We start from the raw sequence: 17,625 nt of genomic DNA, 5'->3' as shown, positions 1-17,625 counted from the left end.
TTATTTCCTTGCAAAACGTATCAGACATAATGAGTCCTGTACTGTAGTGAAGCTGTGGCTGATTAAAGGTCATATGGATGCAGGAAACAAAAGAGGTACCATTTCTAGAGCAGTCTCCAATGGTGCCCTGACGCTGTATGCTTTGAAGGGAAAACTGACAGACAGCACTGGGATAATTCATATGACGTTTTCTAAGCATACCGACAGCTGAAAGCTGGGTTAAGTCCAGAGACACAGGTGTCTGGGTTCCTCATGAAACCCATGCCCGTGTTGATTTCTATTTATTATAAAAAATCTGAATATCTGAAAAACACCCTTCTCTGAAATCTAGTGACCTCTTAGCCTGTGAGGTGACCTGTGATGAGTTTCATAAGCTAGTCTTGGTAAATAAAGAGGGGTTTCATCAGTTTTGAAACCATTACCCATGGAATTAACATTCAATACTGCAATCCCCTTAAAGGCCCAATATTTCAAAAAGTCTTCAGTTTGCAGCCTAAAATGCACCAATTCCTAAAAGACATGGTAATCAAAAGATGGGCTATTCCACTCTGAAGTTATTTTTTTATGAAGAGATGAATATTAGAACAGCCAAGAAGCTAAATAATTCAGCCCAAGAGGAGCAACTCCAGCCTGTTTGGTGACTTTGCTGTGCATGTCTCTGTTGTGCTCAACTGCTGCTATTCCCATAAGATCTGTTGTGATGCTGCAATGCACCTGGATCAGATACAGTGTTGGTATAAATGGTTTGGCAGCACTGAAATGTATGGAGCTGTAGCACCGTAGCCAAAGATTTGGTGCACTGAAGGTCCAGCTCAGGAGGCCCTCTACTTCATAACACAACTAGAATTTACTAAAAATGATGTTATTTTAGCACAAAAAATATTTTGTTGTCATTTAATTTGGTTTAATGTCCATAAAATGACCTCATCAACAGTAAGAATGCTCAAGCTTTATGTTCATTTTAATAAACCACTACAGTAGGACTGGGGGAGATCCCACCATCTTGCCATAGCTGATCATACACAGCAGCTGAGAAAAGTCTATAAATCACAATAATTGAATTAAGTCAATGAAGCTGTATTGAGTTCTATCTGCAGAAAATCTGGCTGCTGCTCATTCCTACATCATAGCCTGTCCTCATTGCCAAAGAAGCTTTCTGGAACTACAGTCACTTTGACTTTTGTAGTTACTGAGGATAATCCAATCCCATATTTGATAACTTGTATTTGATACAAATTAACGTATTTGATAACTTGATATCAAGAGATAAAAGACAGAATTACTTCCAATCTAACGTTTGAGTTGTACAAACTGAATAGTCAATAGTGCTGCAGAAGGATATTGATAAAATAAGATGCTGCCATCATGATATTTAGTAATAACACTGAAGGTTTCAAATGTTGCTAGTCAAACAAAACTCCCAGAAAATCTGGTCAATACATTTTTGGAACACGTGCCTTCCTTTAGTGACTTGGTTTGGAAAGGAATGAGCAAAAGATGCTTTGCATTTCTCAACTCCTGACTCTTCTAGTTCTTCTTTCAATTTTCTCCATTTTCCTTTTAAGAGACAGTGACTTACCCTACACAGAATATTTCAAGCAGCACCACAGCATTGACTAATGCAACAGTACTGCAACAGTTTTGTACTCGTTATCCATTCTGATACACTCTTATGGTCTCTGACTGCAGGTACTAATTCAAGTGGGATCCCACTAAGAATAAGAGACAGACAGGTCCCAATTACACTTACAAGTTTAATTTAGAAGCCAGTGCAAGTTGCATTGACAACTTGCATTTGCATGCACTGGTTGGATAGTGGGACTTGATGAATTTCAAAATAACCTGTCCCAGGACCCCTTTTTAATTTCCTCAGACTGTTAGAAGTTTCTTAGCAGTGAAATAGTAGTCCAGAGCACAAATCTCATCAGCATCTTGTGACTAAGGAAATTGTGGATGATCTCACAGTGCTACTGTTCTTATCAATATTACGTCTAAATTTGTCTTTTATGAACTTTTTCTACATATTTTTTTCCACAAACTCTAGTTGGAGGCCTCCAATTTCTCTCATGGTTCTTTACCTGCTCTGACTTACTGGTTTCAAGCATTCTCCACAGTTGCATTTCCAAACTGTGAAGGATTCCTCTTCTACCACACATTTTGCAAACCTTGCTTTTTCAGCATTTTGTTTTACTTTCTGCCTTTATGGTTCTTTTTCTTTTTGGCCCCACATCTGCTGAAACCTTGTTACCATTGTACCAGGTAGCACCAATGCTGCCACTAACTGTTTATCCTGTGTACCTCTGAATTTGCAGCCACCTTGCCAGATGTTTGTCTCGCTGCCATTCATCTTTCAACATTTAAGACTTGTCTTTACGCATTACCTTTAGCCTCCTGTACCCTCAGAAGGATAAAGTCAGCACTGAACTTCAGAAATTAGGTTCTGCAAAAATGCTAATAACGTCAACTGTGTGCGTTTGCAGTGCCAGAAGACGCTGAGCAGTTCAAGAAAGCTGAATTAGTTCTGTTTCCTTTAATTTAGCCATCTGGCCAAACATTCATATTCATGCTAGGAACAAGCTTTACAGACATCACCACAATGCCATCGTACTAATAGTTAAATCCATTTTGCTGATTCAAGATTAACTGAATTATAAACTGATTAATATAAAAAATGATGGATCAAACTTCTTTTTATGCAGATACACTTAGTAGCATGGGAAATATGTGGAAAATGATTGCCTTTAAATGTTTTCATTCCCTAGTACTAGCCAAACAAAAAAGCCTGCCAGTCTTGCAAAGGTTGAATTAAGACATTTTGCAGTCCGTTTAGTCGCAGTATTAACGTTTTGCGTTCTTTGTGCTCTTCTTGTTTATTTCTTCTCCATCAGAAAGCATGAGACAACGCATTAGCAGCCTCGTAGGATACATAAAAAAGTGAAAACCTTGTGTTGTTTTTTTTCTTAGTGTGATATCTCTGCCTTTACTTCTTTTTACCTCACAATGCAGAAAGAGTGAGAACCAAACAGAGGGAGACAGCTGCTTTTCTGCTGAATACTTGTTATTTCCATTAAAAATTCAACTGCTGTAAAATGATTTCTTGAACTGACACTGAAAGAGACATCATCACAAATTCACACAAAAAACTTGGGGGGCAAAAAGCACTAGCTTTTTTTTCTGACTGCCTTTATGTCTAAAAAAAATGACAAGAGTTTTCTGTTTCCTTCAGAAGTGAGGAATTGCCAGCCTGCTCGTGGACAATACACCATGAGATCATCCAGCTAACTGCACATATACAGAGCACTGAAATTCCCATTTGAGACTGTTAAAACTTTCAGAAACAGTGCTGGTTTAGTTACCTACTTTCCGGCTTGTTCTTTCTCTCCCTTACAAATTCCATAGGGTTTAGATAACTATTATAGAGCCCTCAAATGAGAAGACAAAGTAAATACACTGGAGATTCTGGTGACAAATCTGTTTAATACAGATTGAAACTCTAAAACCTGGGGATTCAAACCACACTGGCTTGATTTCTCTCTAAAATTGTCTAACATAGTTGAATGACTATAAGTGAGATACAGCTTCACACTTCGTTTCAGAAGTCAGAAACACCAGTAGTTTCTCAAAAGCAGGATCTCAAATTATACAACTGCTCTGGACATGTGAGGATGGAAGCAATTGTGCAGGTGAAGATAATGCTATTTGAGGCAATCTGGCAAATTACAGAAATGATTATTATATGCCCCTGTAATTATACCCACACTGATTCTGACTCGAATATTTACTGGCACACGCACCTATATTCTTTCTTGACTCAAGACATTTTTTAGAAAGTATCCTATAACAGATTTTTCAGTAGAAAGAGCAAACCTTCTTTATAATGTTTACTAAATTTACAATATGCCTCAGTTTACTCTAGACAAGGAAAAGAGTTGCTGTTTTATTTTTTTTAACCTGTGTTAGGTTTCAAATTGCATTCAAAGTAGCATGCTAAATGAACTAAAACCAGCAGCTGGAACATCTTCTCCAGAACATCTTCTGTAGCTTTTAACATGGAGAGGACTCCAGGCCTGGACCCACACCAGAAGTATGTTGGAACGCTCTTCGAGCAACGTGGTTTTCTGTATTCTCACTAAACTCTGCCAGGAAAATGCACACATGCCTATGAAGAACGTATTCTTCGTATATATCAAATTATACATAGCAACAAAAAGAACTATTTGTTACTGGTAGGTGGGAAAATGTAATTAGTTTTACCAACAACCACTCAATCAGGCAAATGAGTCAACTGATACCCAGAGTGCTCACATACACTTGGCAGTCTCCTGTACTGTTCCCAAGCCAGGGTTTTGCTATTTCCTGAAAGATATGTTGTCTGCTGAAGTTAAAATCACCTTCGGAGTTTTAGAAGTCAGAATTTTTGCTGGGATTCTGTGTGTGTTGTGTTGCTTTTTTTTTTTTTTTTCTTTTCTCCTAATTGAACATATTACTTAGCAACAAGAATTGCACTCTGGACCAGTAAAAATGCAACACAAAGTATTTTAGAAACAATGTTCTTGCTGTTTTGACTTTCATAATACAGAATCAAGAAGCTCCAGGGTCAAGCTATATGCTAATGGAAGCAAGTGCCCCAAATTCTGCTTTCTCCTCCTAGGTCTTGGGTGTTGGCAGAGAAGGGTAACACAGCATGGGCAGGAAATATGTAGGATGGGTGAAGACAAGTATAAGGGAGTCAACATGGAGATACGTTATGTAATAAATTGTTACCAAAATGATGCACTGCAGAAGAATGACTGTCCTCCCCAAAACAAGGGAAGGGAGGATGGATTAACCCCTTTCCAGCGGAGGCAGCTGTTCACAATCCCTGGACATCAGAACGCCAACAAGAAACTGGCTCCTGGACAAAGGGCAAAGAGCGCAAGTTGAATGCACCATGCAGAATAACACCCTGATGGGAAAGGGTCTGGGGAATAAAGAGATGCTGTTTCCACTTTCCGTTGGTGCACTACCTCTTGTTGACAAATCTGAGGAAAGGCCATGTGGTATCGCTTACCAGAAATACCACCTTTAGACTTCTGTTTACTACAGGAGTTGGCCTTGCTTTCCTGGACAAGACCTACTGCAGAAATCCACAAATGTCCTCTTCCATATTCAATCACTACAATCCTTTCTCCTCATGCATGATTGAGACTACACACAGGCATGAAAATCATACCCAAATTCAGGACCCATGTTGGCTCACTGTCTTGTTACTAACATCCCAAAAAAATCACAGATCAAGTCACATTGCTAACAAGGTTTAAATTAACCATACCAATAGCTACATTTATTTTGAACCATAAAGATCAGAAAGCTCTGGGTGAACCAAATGATTCCTAGGGCCAAAGCATTCTCAGTCAAATGGCTTTGAAAATGGAATAACACAGACTGTTTCTGATAAATGCTCTAAATATTCACAGTTTAGAACAAAAAAACCTTCTACTTACATGCCCTTTCCTGACCAACTTAAAGTGTGACCAAACAAATTAAAGGAAAATAAAATTCTGACTTTATATATGACTTCTCAGATAGAAAGATAATTTCTGCAGCAGGTGTCATTTTTGCCTGAACTACCTGAAAACCAGCATAAGCATTTGCTGTTACTTTGCACAGGTATCCTGCAAGTCCTTGTTCTTACTGTTTGCCCCAGAGCTGAAGCATAACGCAATGCTGTTCAGAAACACAGTTTCAAGTGAGCGTTCCTTGTCCCAGACAACTGAAGACTTCAGGCTACATGAGCAAATCCTTCTATACAAGTACTAGCAAGGTGAGCAGAGAAGGAAACTATTTCTGTCTTCCTGACACTTCCCACAGAAAGGCTGGCAGCGTCTCTATTTGCTCTCATCTTTATTTTGCTGATTCAAATACTGACGGTCCAAAAATATGAAACAGTACTGGGTATAAAAATGCTAAGTGGACACAATAACTGAACGGCACAATGAGTCTTCAGTTCTTTTTCCATCTCAAGTTTGTCATTTCCATTAACATCCTTTCTTTCTGACATCCTTTCTTTCTGACAGAGCTTAATAAACCCTAGATTCTGGTCATCTAAAATAAGAATATTGTGACCTATCCAAGTGTCATGCTGGATCAAGGTAAAGAGTTAGGAGATAGAGTGTTGAAGGTGATCTGCACATCCTTGTACATTGTGCATCCAAGAGGATGCAGAAATCCATTTGCTTTTTGCAGAAACAAACATTAAATCCCTTTACCCTGTCTACAGGAGACTGCAACGAGGAGCGAAAACATTAAAACATTTGTATTCTTCTTTTCAGACAGAGTCATTAAGGGAAAAAAATCTTTGCAAGACTCATCTGATACAATGTTGACATGAAACATTGCAGCAGCAATGCGAAAACATGAGCCAGGATGCCGTCAGCACGTAAACAGCCCCATCTTACAGCCCTCGTGACGAGAACAAATAGCTCCATCTCGCCAGCTCTCTCAGTGCCTTGCCACTACAGACAGGATGAGGAGCATCAAGGGAAAGATTAGGCAAGGCACAGATGAAGCTAGTGGGAAGAACAAAACACATTGAAGCATCACCTTGTTGCTCTGCTCCTTCAACTATCTGCTCAATAATTGTGCATTATTGGCCAGGGTTTCTGGCAGAAAAAAAACCTTGTCTGGAATAAACCCACAGAGAGATGCGATGGCTCCTGAAGCCGCAAATGAACCCTAGAAGCTCCAGAGAGAGCATATTTACTCTTTGTCCTCCCCAAAACGCAAGGCAAAGCCTATAAAGTCCTCGGCTGAGTACTAAAATCTGCAGTAAAGCTGCTCATTGCTGGTGAGAAAAGGAGAGCAAAACTGAAAAGAGACACAGAGCACCAAGCTATTTAACTCTTTCCAGTCCTTCATTCTGAAAGCCGCATTCTCAGCAGAATGATGCACAAACAGCTACTTGAGACAGAAAAGTGAGAAAAGACAACGCTAATGAAACTATATATAGACACCAGAAAAGCAATCTATTATTTCAGAAATAGCTGCATAATGAAGCTTTAAAACAATATAATAAAAAGAGATGGGAGAAAGAAAGGCTAAATAGCACTTAAAATTCACATTACTTTTTTCACATAAAAACTGTCTGTCACTATTACGTGGCATCATAAAAATCAAGTCACCAAGCAAAGAACAAAACCAGCGTTACTGGCTTGCAGCATGTATAAATATATAAATCAAGAATCATAGAACCACAGAATGGTTTGGGCTGGAAGAGACCTTAAAGACCATCCAGTTCCAACCCCGACATGGGCAGGGACGCCACCCACTAGTCCAGGTTGCTCGAAGCCCCATGAACCTGGCCTTAAAGAACACTAAAGTCTATGCAAAAAAACATTTAAACATTCTAACTGTAAAAAAAAAAAGACTATAAAAGGGTACAATGAATTAATTTTAATATTAAGTCTGCCATGAAGGCCTGAAATGCTTCTAAAAATAGTCCAAAATATCAAGACAGTTAAGTTGTGTTGGGTTTTGTTTATCTATGTGTTTTTATAACAGATTTATCTTAAAAGAAGTCTCTTTCTGTCCTTTTATTACATTTTAACAGTACTTCTCAATTATGGAGCATGCAATGTTAAGATCTTTATATGATTTAACCATTGCCTTAAGTCCTTGTGGCTTGAACAAACCACCTAGTTAATTAATGACACTTCTTCAATGCTATATAAAGCCTCTAGCCATTTTTTCCCAATAATTTGTGTAACTCACCCATAAATGAAAATAAATCTTTCAATTTTTCCTCAACAATTGTAGCTTACCCTACAATTTTGAGCAGCTCTAATCATTGTAAATACATATATAGGGTCACTTGATAGTCACTGCACTCAAAATTAATGAGGGAAAAGATGTATTTCTACATGTTAAGAAATAAAAATAGAGGCATTTTATAGGCTCCTTTATCTGAACCTACAAAGATTCTTGGTAGGAACAAGAAACATTCTAATGAAGACCAAAATCATTGCTTATACTTTCAAATTTTACCATTTATTTTCATTTTGCCCTTCGAAACCTTCCACTACTCATAATGATTAAGGTGAGTATGTCCCTTTCCTATACCACCCCAGTTGCCTCTTTGCCTCGTTCATCATTCTGTCAACTCATTAGAAGGCTGTCTTCAAGATCTTGTTTCCACACAGGTAGATGCCTGAGCATAGTTATACTCGATCAGTGTGACTCCTGCAATAGCAGTGACTGCCTGAATGAGATTTGAGCTACAGCATCTGATTAAAATCAAAATGGTAGGGGGAATGGAAGCACACACTCCTCATTCCAGAGCATCAAGCAAAAGAAAGCACAGGTGGGAGGATGGCATCTTGGCACAAATGGATGCAACATTTTCAAACACTTAAAAATTCCTTATTTTTAAGCCATGTTCTGGAAGCTAGGTACGGCTACTATTCCTACTTCTAGTGTAGGACTTGTTTTGAATAACTATTTCCCTGAAAAGGCTGTAGCACTGCAAGTCATGGACCATGGATAAAAACGGGGGGATCCAAAAGCAGACGGTACTCAAATGGCCATGGTTTGATTAGTTATTCCTCCCAGGACTAAAACCACACCAAAACCATGGAACCAGACAGGCAAACTCATTGAAAGCCTGGTGCTACTGTAGCCATTTGACAGTGCACCTTGTTAATTTTCTTGTACCTCCAGGCCTGAGATTTGCTAATGCTGTGATGACTTGGGGAAAATACTGACATGACTAAATGTCACATTATCAGCTTATGACTATGAAAACTGATGCCTCATGAAGGTCAGCAGCAATCTACATTCACCTTGCTGAGGCTGCCTCAGCCCAGCCCCTATCAGGCCAGACGGACCAGGCAAAGGCGAGTTCAGTTGTCAAGGTGGGAATCACCCTGGGGAAACAGATCTGCCTCAGCTGGGGGGAGTCCTTCTGGACTGCACTGCTGGTTCCCCTCCTTAACGTGAGGTCCTCTCTGAGTGCAGGGCTCTGCCCTGAAGCACAGGGTGCTCACGGCAGAAGGAAAGCGCTGAAACCTGCCTCAGCTCCGTGCCTGTCAGGAAAAATGCTGAAGTTTCTGTGGTTGCCATGGGAGTAGGGCCGGCGAGCGCCGGGAGCAGGAGTGACTAACAGCATAGAAACTGCCTTCCTGCACAGCTATTGCGAGCTACGGAAGATTAAAACAAAAAACACAGACCTCCTGCACCCTGCATTTTCAGACAAAACAATTTTATCTGCAATTGGTCTCATAGTTTTTCTTCCAATTTCTCGGAAGACCTTACAGTGTGCACAGTATCTTTTCCTAATGCTGTGCCTGTTTTCTCTTCCACTGAGATCAATATTCTGCATGATTAGACTCAGAACAGGTTCAAACCAGGGGCCTTTATTCATACATCCTTAGTATTAATGTACTTTATACTGCAGTGGGACCATATACAACAGTTAACATCGTGACAGGCAGGATGCAAATCACATTGGTAAACTGCTTGTACGTTTATTTTCAAAGCAAACAGAAGAAAGTTCACATGTATTCATTGTCTGACATATCTTGGTCAAAGAGAATCCTGGTAAGTCTCTGAATTTCCACTCTATATCACCCTGAGGAAGCAGGCTCTGTAGCCTCCGGTAGCCCTTGGAAAATCAATTCCAAAAAAAAAAAAAAGAGAAAGGAAGGTCACAATCCAGAGTGATCCCATCCATCCAAGTGTAACACAAGTGTCATTCTGCTCAAGATATGAAGGACCCAGTCCTTCATATTGCGTGTATTTGCTTCCTGCTGGTACAACGGGGCTGTGTGCCTTGGCCATAAGTGTGCTCTGGATATAGAGTATACAGGAACAGGAAACTGCTAAAGCCCTCCACTCTGGCAGGACTGCAGAAATACAAAGAAAATTAAAAAAAATAAATTCTAGTCCTCTTCAATTAACATGCAGAATTGCAATTAAAAGGTCTCTGTTTAGAACTAGCTACAGAATCCCACAGCTCAGTGTCCAGACTCAAGACCTAGGTGTGAACTACAGCAAAAATCTGCCAGTGACCTTCACAAGATCATCTGTTGACACAGGATGCCGAGAAAGAAAGTGTTGCAGTCAACCAGATTGTACCAGGTCTCCCCTGACTCATAGTAAGTTTGTACCCAACACACAAAGAGAAAGGACTTTGGGACTCAGAAGGACTTTGGGAAGCGTTAAGTATGGAGTTTCAACCACAGGTGGCATTAGCCACTACCCTGGAGGCCTCACGCACATGCCTGTGTCAGAGCACAGCAAGGACAAAATACACTCCACTATCATCACATACACAGTTAAAAGTTTGATGCTCTATTTGCCATATTTGACATAAAAGTATTGCTAACTCACCTTTATGTCAAAACAAGAAGATGGTTAGCAATACTATAGCTCCAACCATTCTTCTCCTCCACCAGAAAGATAGTTGTAGGAAATTCTCTTCTTGCAGAACTGCCAGAGAGCAGCTAGAGCAGTCAGTGATAGACTATTGGTGTCAGACAGATGGGAGAAAAGACAGAAAATGAGACTGGAAGCAAAGAGGAGAATGCACACTGCAGATGACTGAGGGGGAAAGTTGAGAGAACTAAAGAATGAGGTGAAAGAACAGTCTATATTGAGTGCATTTTTATGAAGACAATTAAAAAAATAATACTGAACAGTACATTTCCCTTGGAAATTTAGCTTTCCAAGTTAATTGTGTTAGAGGTTAAGGTGCTATGGAATGTAGTTTTTCAGAATTACTTTCAGTAGTAATTTTCATGGTGCCAGAGGGGTGACAAAAATAATATGACGAAAATATAAACTTAAATTTTCACATTTACCTTTCACTCACTGTACAGAGCAATCAATTACATTAGGCAACAGGGAAGATGCTGAAGCTACACTAGACTATAACATTCTTAATCTCATTTGCACAGACAAATCGGGAGAGAAATTAGATAAGGAGATAAGTTAGTAAGTGCATCCATTTCTGTATGAGCTTATTTGTGTGTAATAAATGCAAAGTCTTTTTCCCCGAAATTTCAATTTTCAGTATGAACAGAGCATAGTCTCTCCTAAGAACCTCAGTGAATTTTATTTCTTGGTGTCTCTGGAGACAAATACATCTAAATACATATTAGAAGATCTCTTCACCAACTCTGGAGAACAGCATAAGGATTCATCATCAGTTAACATGCAAACCCCATAGTTTGGAGAACTGTAGAGATTAACACCAAACCTGTGGCTGGTTTTGGTTTCTATTTCAGTGAGTTTGTCAACAACACAATCTCCTAAATCAAGCAAGTGATTTTCACACAGCTGGAATTGGCCATTATGTTCACATGTGCTTATCTGGACGCTGAACAAGTGTTTGTTTTATGGAATAAGCACTTATGGAGCATCCAGTTTAGAAAGTACAAACATATTGGCTAATTTGAATTAAAAGGCAGTCAGTCACCCCAAATTAAGCGCTCAAGTGATGATATTTCCAAATACAGCAGTGAACTACAACCGAGAATCATACAAATGGGGTAGCCTCATATTTAAAACATAGGACTGAGAGCTATTAGATGTTAGTTTCTCTCCTACTTCTGCTGCTTGTCTTTTCCTCTTGATCTTGAGTAAATTATTTATTGCCAAGACTCAAATCTCCCCAGATTCAAAAAGAGGCAGTTAGGCACCCTGGCTTTAAAGAGCAGTGTTGTAATAATTAATTCATTATTCTTTGCAGAGCACTCTGAAATTATTAGATGCAGCCGTAGAAATGTGTATTATTATTGCTACTGTACTCCACTAGCAATTTTCAAAATAACCCTGCACATATCATGTATGGATTTGTAGTATTCTGAATTAAAGTCAGTGTACCTTGAGTCCTGAACTAGTATGTTGACTTGAAGGTGTAAAATGAAGAAAGGAAAATAATCCAGTCTTGATCATAATGCAAATTCTCTTTGCACTATTCTACTCCCATCATTTCTTTCAGTACTATATTTTCCACACATTAACCATAACGATAGCAAGTATGTGGAAGGGCAGACCATTCCACAAAGGTCAACAGCTGAATGGCAAAGGACCATTGCAAATTCTGCAAATGAAACCAACAGGCTAGCTCAAGCCCCACTATAAATGGTGAAGTGACCAACATGATATGCTTTATTAGAAAAGCAGTAAAGAAGGTTTTTTAAACTGTCTTTTTCAAAGCTCAGCAAGTTTTGGGCTCAACGGTTAAAAAATGGCCTTTTTAAAAATGATGTGTTTTGCATAAGGCTGACAGGTCCCTCTGACACAATCAGTTTGATCCCTTTGCTCATGAGAAGGCACCCCTGTATGTCAGTTGAACTGTTTTTGCTGCAAGTGCAAACTGGGCAGCTCTATACTGAAGCAGCTGCTCAGATGTTTACTAGTCTATGCTGTATCTCTGCTCAAATGCGTATTATCGCAATAGCTGCATCAATGAATTAGGGATACAATTATAGATTCCCATCTCAAACAACTGACTTTGAATAAGACTCCATGTGATCCAGGGTGAAAACTGATGATAGGCAACTTGGTACATTAGTATATTTGACTAATGAGAGCAACAGGATGGATTTAATTTTCCACTATGTGTGGGAGCACCAGTTTTGACAGAAACAGTTCTTAAAAAGTGGGCATTTTATTTAATGACTTCTTCAGAGGTGTATTCTACAGCATACCACTGCGATATTATTAACAGCCTCTAAAAGTTCCATTACCTGTTGGTCGTCTGGAGTCCATATGCCACATGTGATCTGACTTTCCAAGTTTATTTCTGAAGACCAGTGTCTTTGTCCACTGACTGAACCGACCAGCACAAATCCATCTCTGTAGGAGATAAGGGCTTGAGTCCCATCATGGCTCCATGTAAAGTCGCTTACCTTAATATATCAAAGATAAGAAAATAGATGTATTAGCCATGGAGTAATTTTTCATTGTTTTGATAAAAGGTGGCACTGCACAGAGATAGGCAGGACAACTCTTTAGCCCAGTAGCAGTTCTGATTTCATGGCTATCAGACAAAGCAACTGTCCTTGCAAAGTGTCTTTGATACTTCTTGCATACTCCTTTCAATAAATAAATGTTTCGTTTTCTCCTGCACATTTCAAACGGTATAAAGTACTACTCATTGTCCTCTTCATTTTGTCTCTCAGGACTTGATCACTTTGGACTGAAGAGAAAACACGCATACCAACCTGTGCCCCACGATCATTCACAAGCTCCACAGACCATCTGCCTTCGTACTGTATCCAAACGAATATTCCTCCGTCTGCATCACAGGTTGCTAATTTCTGAAATGGTTCGTTCCATCTAACCAGCACAACCTTAAAAGATTACAAACAAAAACAGCATTACCAAAACTGTGTAGAGTGCTAACAGCTATTTTACAAGAAGCAGTTAAACAATACTGCAAAATAAACAACATTGCATTTAAATTCCGAAGAAGATGTACAAAACAGTAATTTTCAGCACAGCAGTAGGCGTCTCTCAAGAACAGCTGGAATCATTTTGTCGTGACTGTCAGCGAACACAGGCTCTCTCCCCAATCAGGCCTTTTTGGAAGACATCACATGCTTTTAAGAAAAACACACACTATGCTGGAATGTAGCATTTCATTACAGAAATGGCAAACCGAAGGCCCCGTACCCAAACCACGTTCAGATTTTCCTCATCATGATTTCCCTCATTACAATCTCCATGTCTCAACTCTGCAAATGAAGTTACGTGCTCTGACAGAAGATCAAATTTGAATATTCGTGTCACCAGTGACATGAAAAAATTTTCTAGAGTCCCTGCTTGTTAAAATACAGAAATTTCATAGAGAAATTGCTTCGCTTCTCAGTGCAGAAGGAATACAAAGCAGTTTTAGGCTCTCTACTCTGTGCATTAGAACTATCTGAGCTTTTCTGGAGAACCTAATCAAGTCCAAACCTGCCAAATTGCTCTCTCATTTATAATTAATATCAATTTAACAAATACAGTATCTCTCACGGCCTCAGTACAGAACTGAAAAAAACACATCATCCTAGTGCCTGAAGCAGAAATTAGTTGTAAAACCATTTACCTTCTGTTAATGACTTTTTCTTAGAGCCTTTTTTCCAAATTAGTTCTATTTCAAAAACATTCTGATATGGCTGGGATGCTCACATTCATACACAATGAGCTTCTCTGCCAGTTACGTTACAGAGATGTAGCATATACAAACAGAGAAAACAAATACGAAATTCTCAATCAGTAGAGTGTTATTTCAACTACTTAATGGGCACCCAGATCTAATGATGCTTTTTCATAAATCTAAATAGATAATTAATCACTTAAAAGAGACAGAAAGAGAAGACTTTCCTGAAATATATTCTGATGCTTACTGGGAAGCAATGATGCTCCGAAATGTTCCAGTCCTAAAATGAACTCCGCGTACACAGATCCACCAGACTTCACAATGAAAACAGCAGTTTTCAGAATTAGGATATAAATATGCCTGCCTGAAACCAAAACTTGACAACTGAAAAAAAAAGATGTTCTTAGATTTATTTAAGGAGCGCTACACTTATTTGCTGAGTGCTATGGGTCACAACCGCAAAACATGCAAATCTGTGCAGCCCTCCGGTCCTGAAGGATCAACCCTTGCACGATTAAAAGGCTAGAAGAAAACTGTTTCTTCATGCATACATAAAGATTATAGGAAGAAGTGGATGTGACAAACTACACCCTCTGTTGCTATACAGCTAGGAAGAATCCCATTTGAGATGCTGCAGAAAAATGCTTTGCTTTACTTGAACTAAGTAGAACCCAATGCCAACGTGCTAGTCCTGCCTCTGGTTGGGTGAATTATGTTGTAACACTATATGGATTATATCATACTTGCTTTTTTTTTCTTTCTTTTTAAAAAAAAAAAAAATTTGTTCATTTTTGGAAGAGCAGTAAATAAAATATTTCAGCATAGTAATATAAGCATCTGTATTTTGGTTGAGGATTCACTCTAGCTCTTCTGTCTAAACAAGAACAGCACGAATTTTTCAATTTTTCTTTTCTGTTTCTCGTAACTTATATGCACACAGCCATCATTTCATCCATCCTGAGACAAAACATGAGAACTACATAATTGCACTTGCCACTATTGCCTAACGGCATTAGCAAAGTGAAGAAAACCCCATACGTGACATCAGGATAACTCTGAAAAACCTGGCTTTTGAAGGTTGGCAGTAGCCAAGGCTAACAATGACTCTACATAGAATTGAAGGCCGTTAATACCACTGAAAATCAGACCTTTAATGATTAGACGGTCTCCACACTGGACATTTCATAGATCAAACAAAATAAATTGCTAGAGGATTTAGGAACAAAAGATAAAACTAGTTCAAATAACATTATGCTTTTTGATGAACACCATCAAAGGTACCGCTATCTGCCTCAAAATTGCCCTGTTTTATCTAACAAAGATTTGAGACAAGCATATGGTTTTACAGATTAGACAAACCAGCTGACTTAATGGTATGAATTATGGGCAAAGTGACAGGAATTACCTTGATGTGATTTTCATCTTTTCTATTTCAAATAGGAATCTTCTCAAAGCTAGAAGATAAGTTTTGAATCAAATGCTGTTCTACCTGTATTTTCCCTCAATTTGATAAAACATCCAAGGACACGTTTGAATGTAAATAATATTACCAAAGCTCTGCCCCCTCCTTCCCAATTAGTAACTTCCAAAACCTGTGTCTGGTGAGCTACAAAAGTCAAAACACCAATAAGCCCCTGGCTTTAAGAGTAATAATCTTAGCACTTTATAATTACAAATGAAAATGAGGCATTGATTTTATATGCCTTCTGATAATATGCTCATAAGGAAGTCATTTTGCAATTTGAAAATTCAACTTCTTAAAACGCAGAGCAAATGCTACCATTTTATGAGGTCATTTTAAAGCTGTTTTCATCATTTACATTTAACACCTGACTCCAGGTGCAGACTCTACAGCTGCTTTGGGTATTTCCAATTTCATTTGAGGCACTCAACATACTGAAGCAGAGACTAAGAAAGGAAGAAGGTCTGCCCTAAGTATTATGACAACTTTTGGCTTTTATGTTGGTTAGAAAATAAAACGTATGAAAACATGCTCCATTGCCAGAGCACGTAAACGTATAAGCTTGAACTAGCCCTCCAGAAAGAAGAATTTACTGCTAGCCCATAACGCAAAGATATCGTTACTTCCACTAACAGCTTCAAGTCACAGGGGCCCCATCTTCACTTCTGCTACCTTTATGGTTCTCTGCTTCCCATTCAGCATCTTCCCACAGGTACTCAAGGAATAAACTGTTTTTATCTTGTAATGAAAGAAAAGAAATGTTGGCATGCCAAAGGAAGTTGTCTGTGGGCCATGTGGTCTGCACTGCCCTTGCATACTGGCTATTTATGTATTTATTTATTTTTAATTACCTATAAAATTACCAATTGTGCTTTTTCTACTCTACAAAAATTTTGTATTACAGACATTAATCAGCTTCTAAATTGGTATCTCATGCAGAAGACGATCTCCCATAAATAAAATACCAAATAACTCCAAGCCCAATACACTCATTTAAGTACAGTGTAAAGGCCAATGTATCATACCAAATAGGATTCTTGCCATGAAGTTCAAGGAGCTTTTGAATCAAGGTCTTGCGTTTTCTTTGAGCTCCTTTTTAGACAGTGCTTAGTAGTGTAAAATTTATTGAAAAGTGGAACATTTAGCATCATTTATAGCTCTGTTTTAATTGTCAGCTTGAATTTCAGGAATTAAACTTAGTTAATGTTAAAGATGCTAGAAAATCTCCCAAAGAACTGACTGCATATTCTAAAGAAGAATGAAGGCAGATGTTTAAGTATGTGCATCAACCTCAGACATAAATTTGGTTGACCAGTTACAATTCACCTTTTATCTTTTGCTGCTTTTGATTCTCTAAAGGTACATGGCTATTTACCAAAGAAAGGTATATACTACAAAGAAACTACCATTATTCCAAAGCACGTAGACAATTTGTAAGAAAGCAGGTGTAATTCACTAGGTGAAACAGCAGACACACACAATTTTACAAACTGTTCCAGTTTCTGCTTTAAATATTTTTTTTTCCTAGAGGAGTCCAAGCTTGTTAATGGCAAGCAAAACCCCAGCAGAGACCAAAGAAGCCAAGATACAAATACGCTGGGCTATCACATTCCCCTCATGCTGACGGGGGGCGTGGATTCCCATTTTGAGAGCGCTTCCCTGATAAAGCCACTCTGAAGGTATTTGTTCCTTTTCTCCCATTGAATCCCACCAGGCTAATGCTCAGAACCGCATCCTTAACATCTTTTATTCACACATGCATACAAGAAAAAAGGAAGCTCGGCTACAACTATCCTTTCATCTCCATCCCTTCTGGTAATATTGAGATATTTGCAGTCTGATGGACATTCATTCTCCTCCGTCACTCAGCTTGGCACCACTTTCCACTGTGTATGGGACTAATTGCCAAGCTCTGCTAGTGTCCACCAACTCAGCAGTGAAACCATTCATCTCCAAAAACACCCTTCTGAATGAACACGCCTTAAGAAGAGATCACGGAAAGGTGGCAGCACAACTTCTTACCAATGGATATTCC

At 38.9% G+C, this 17,625-nt stretch overlaps 1 protein-coding gene across 6 annotated transcripts in view; it reads right to left on the bottom strand.

Moving 5' to 3' along the window:
- TULP4 (TUB like protein 4) overlaps positions 1 to 17,625 on the bottom strand; it is a 154,233-nt gene that overhangs the window by 43,553 nt on the left and 93,055 nt on the right. For all 6 annotated transcript variants that reach the window (XR_014691952.1, XM_084515782.1, XM_084515786.1 and 3 more), the window contains exons 3-4: positions 13,206 to 13,334; positions 12,729 to 12,890 (exon numbers count right to left, since the gene is read on the bottom strand). Coding sequence is in view for 5 of the 6 variants with exons in the window: in XM_084515782.1 (XP_084371908.1) it covers positions 12,729 to 12,890; positions 13,206 to 13,334 (291 nt within the window). In the remaining variant the exon portion in view is untranslated. The remainder of the gene's footprint in view (positions 1 to 12,728; positions 12,891 to 13,205; positions 13,335 to 17,625) is intronic.

Source organism: Aythya ferina, assembly GCF_964211825.1.
Source record: "Aythya ferina genome assembly, chromosome: 3".
Lineage (NCBI taxonomy): Eukaryota > Metazoa > Chordata > Aves > Anseriformes > Anatidae > Aythya > Aythya ferina.
The sequence above is the reverse complement of the archived record's forward strand: the minus strand, read 5'-3'. Positions and strand labels throughout refer to the sequence as shown.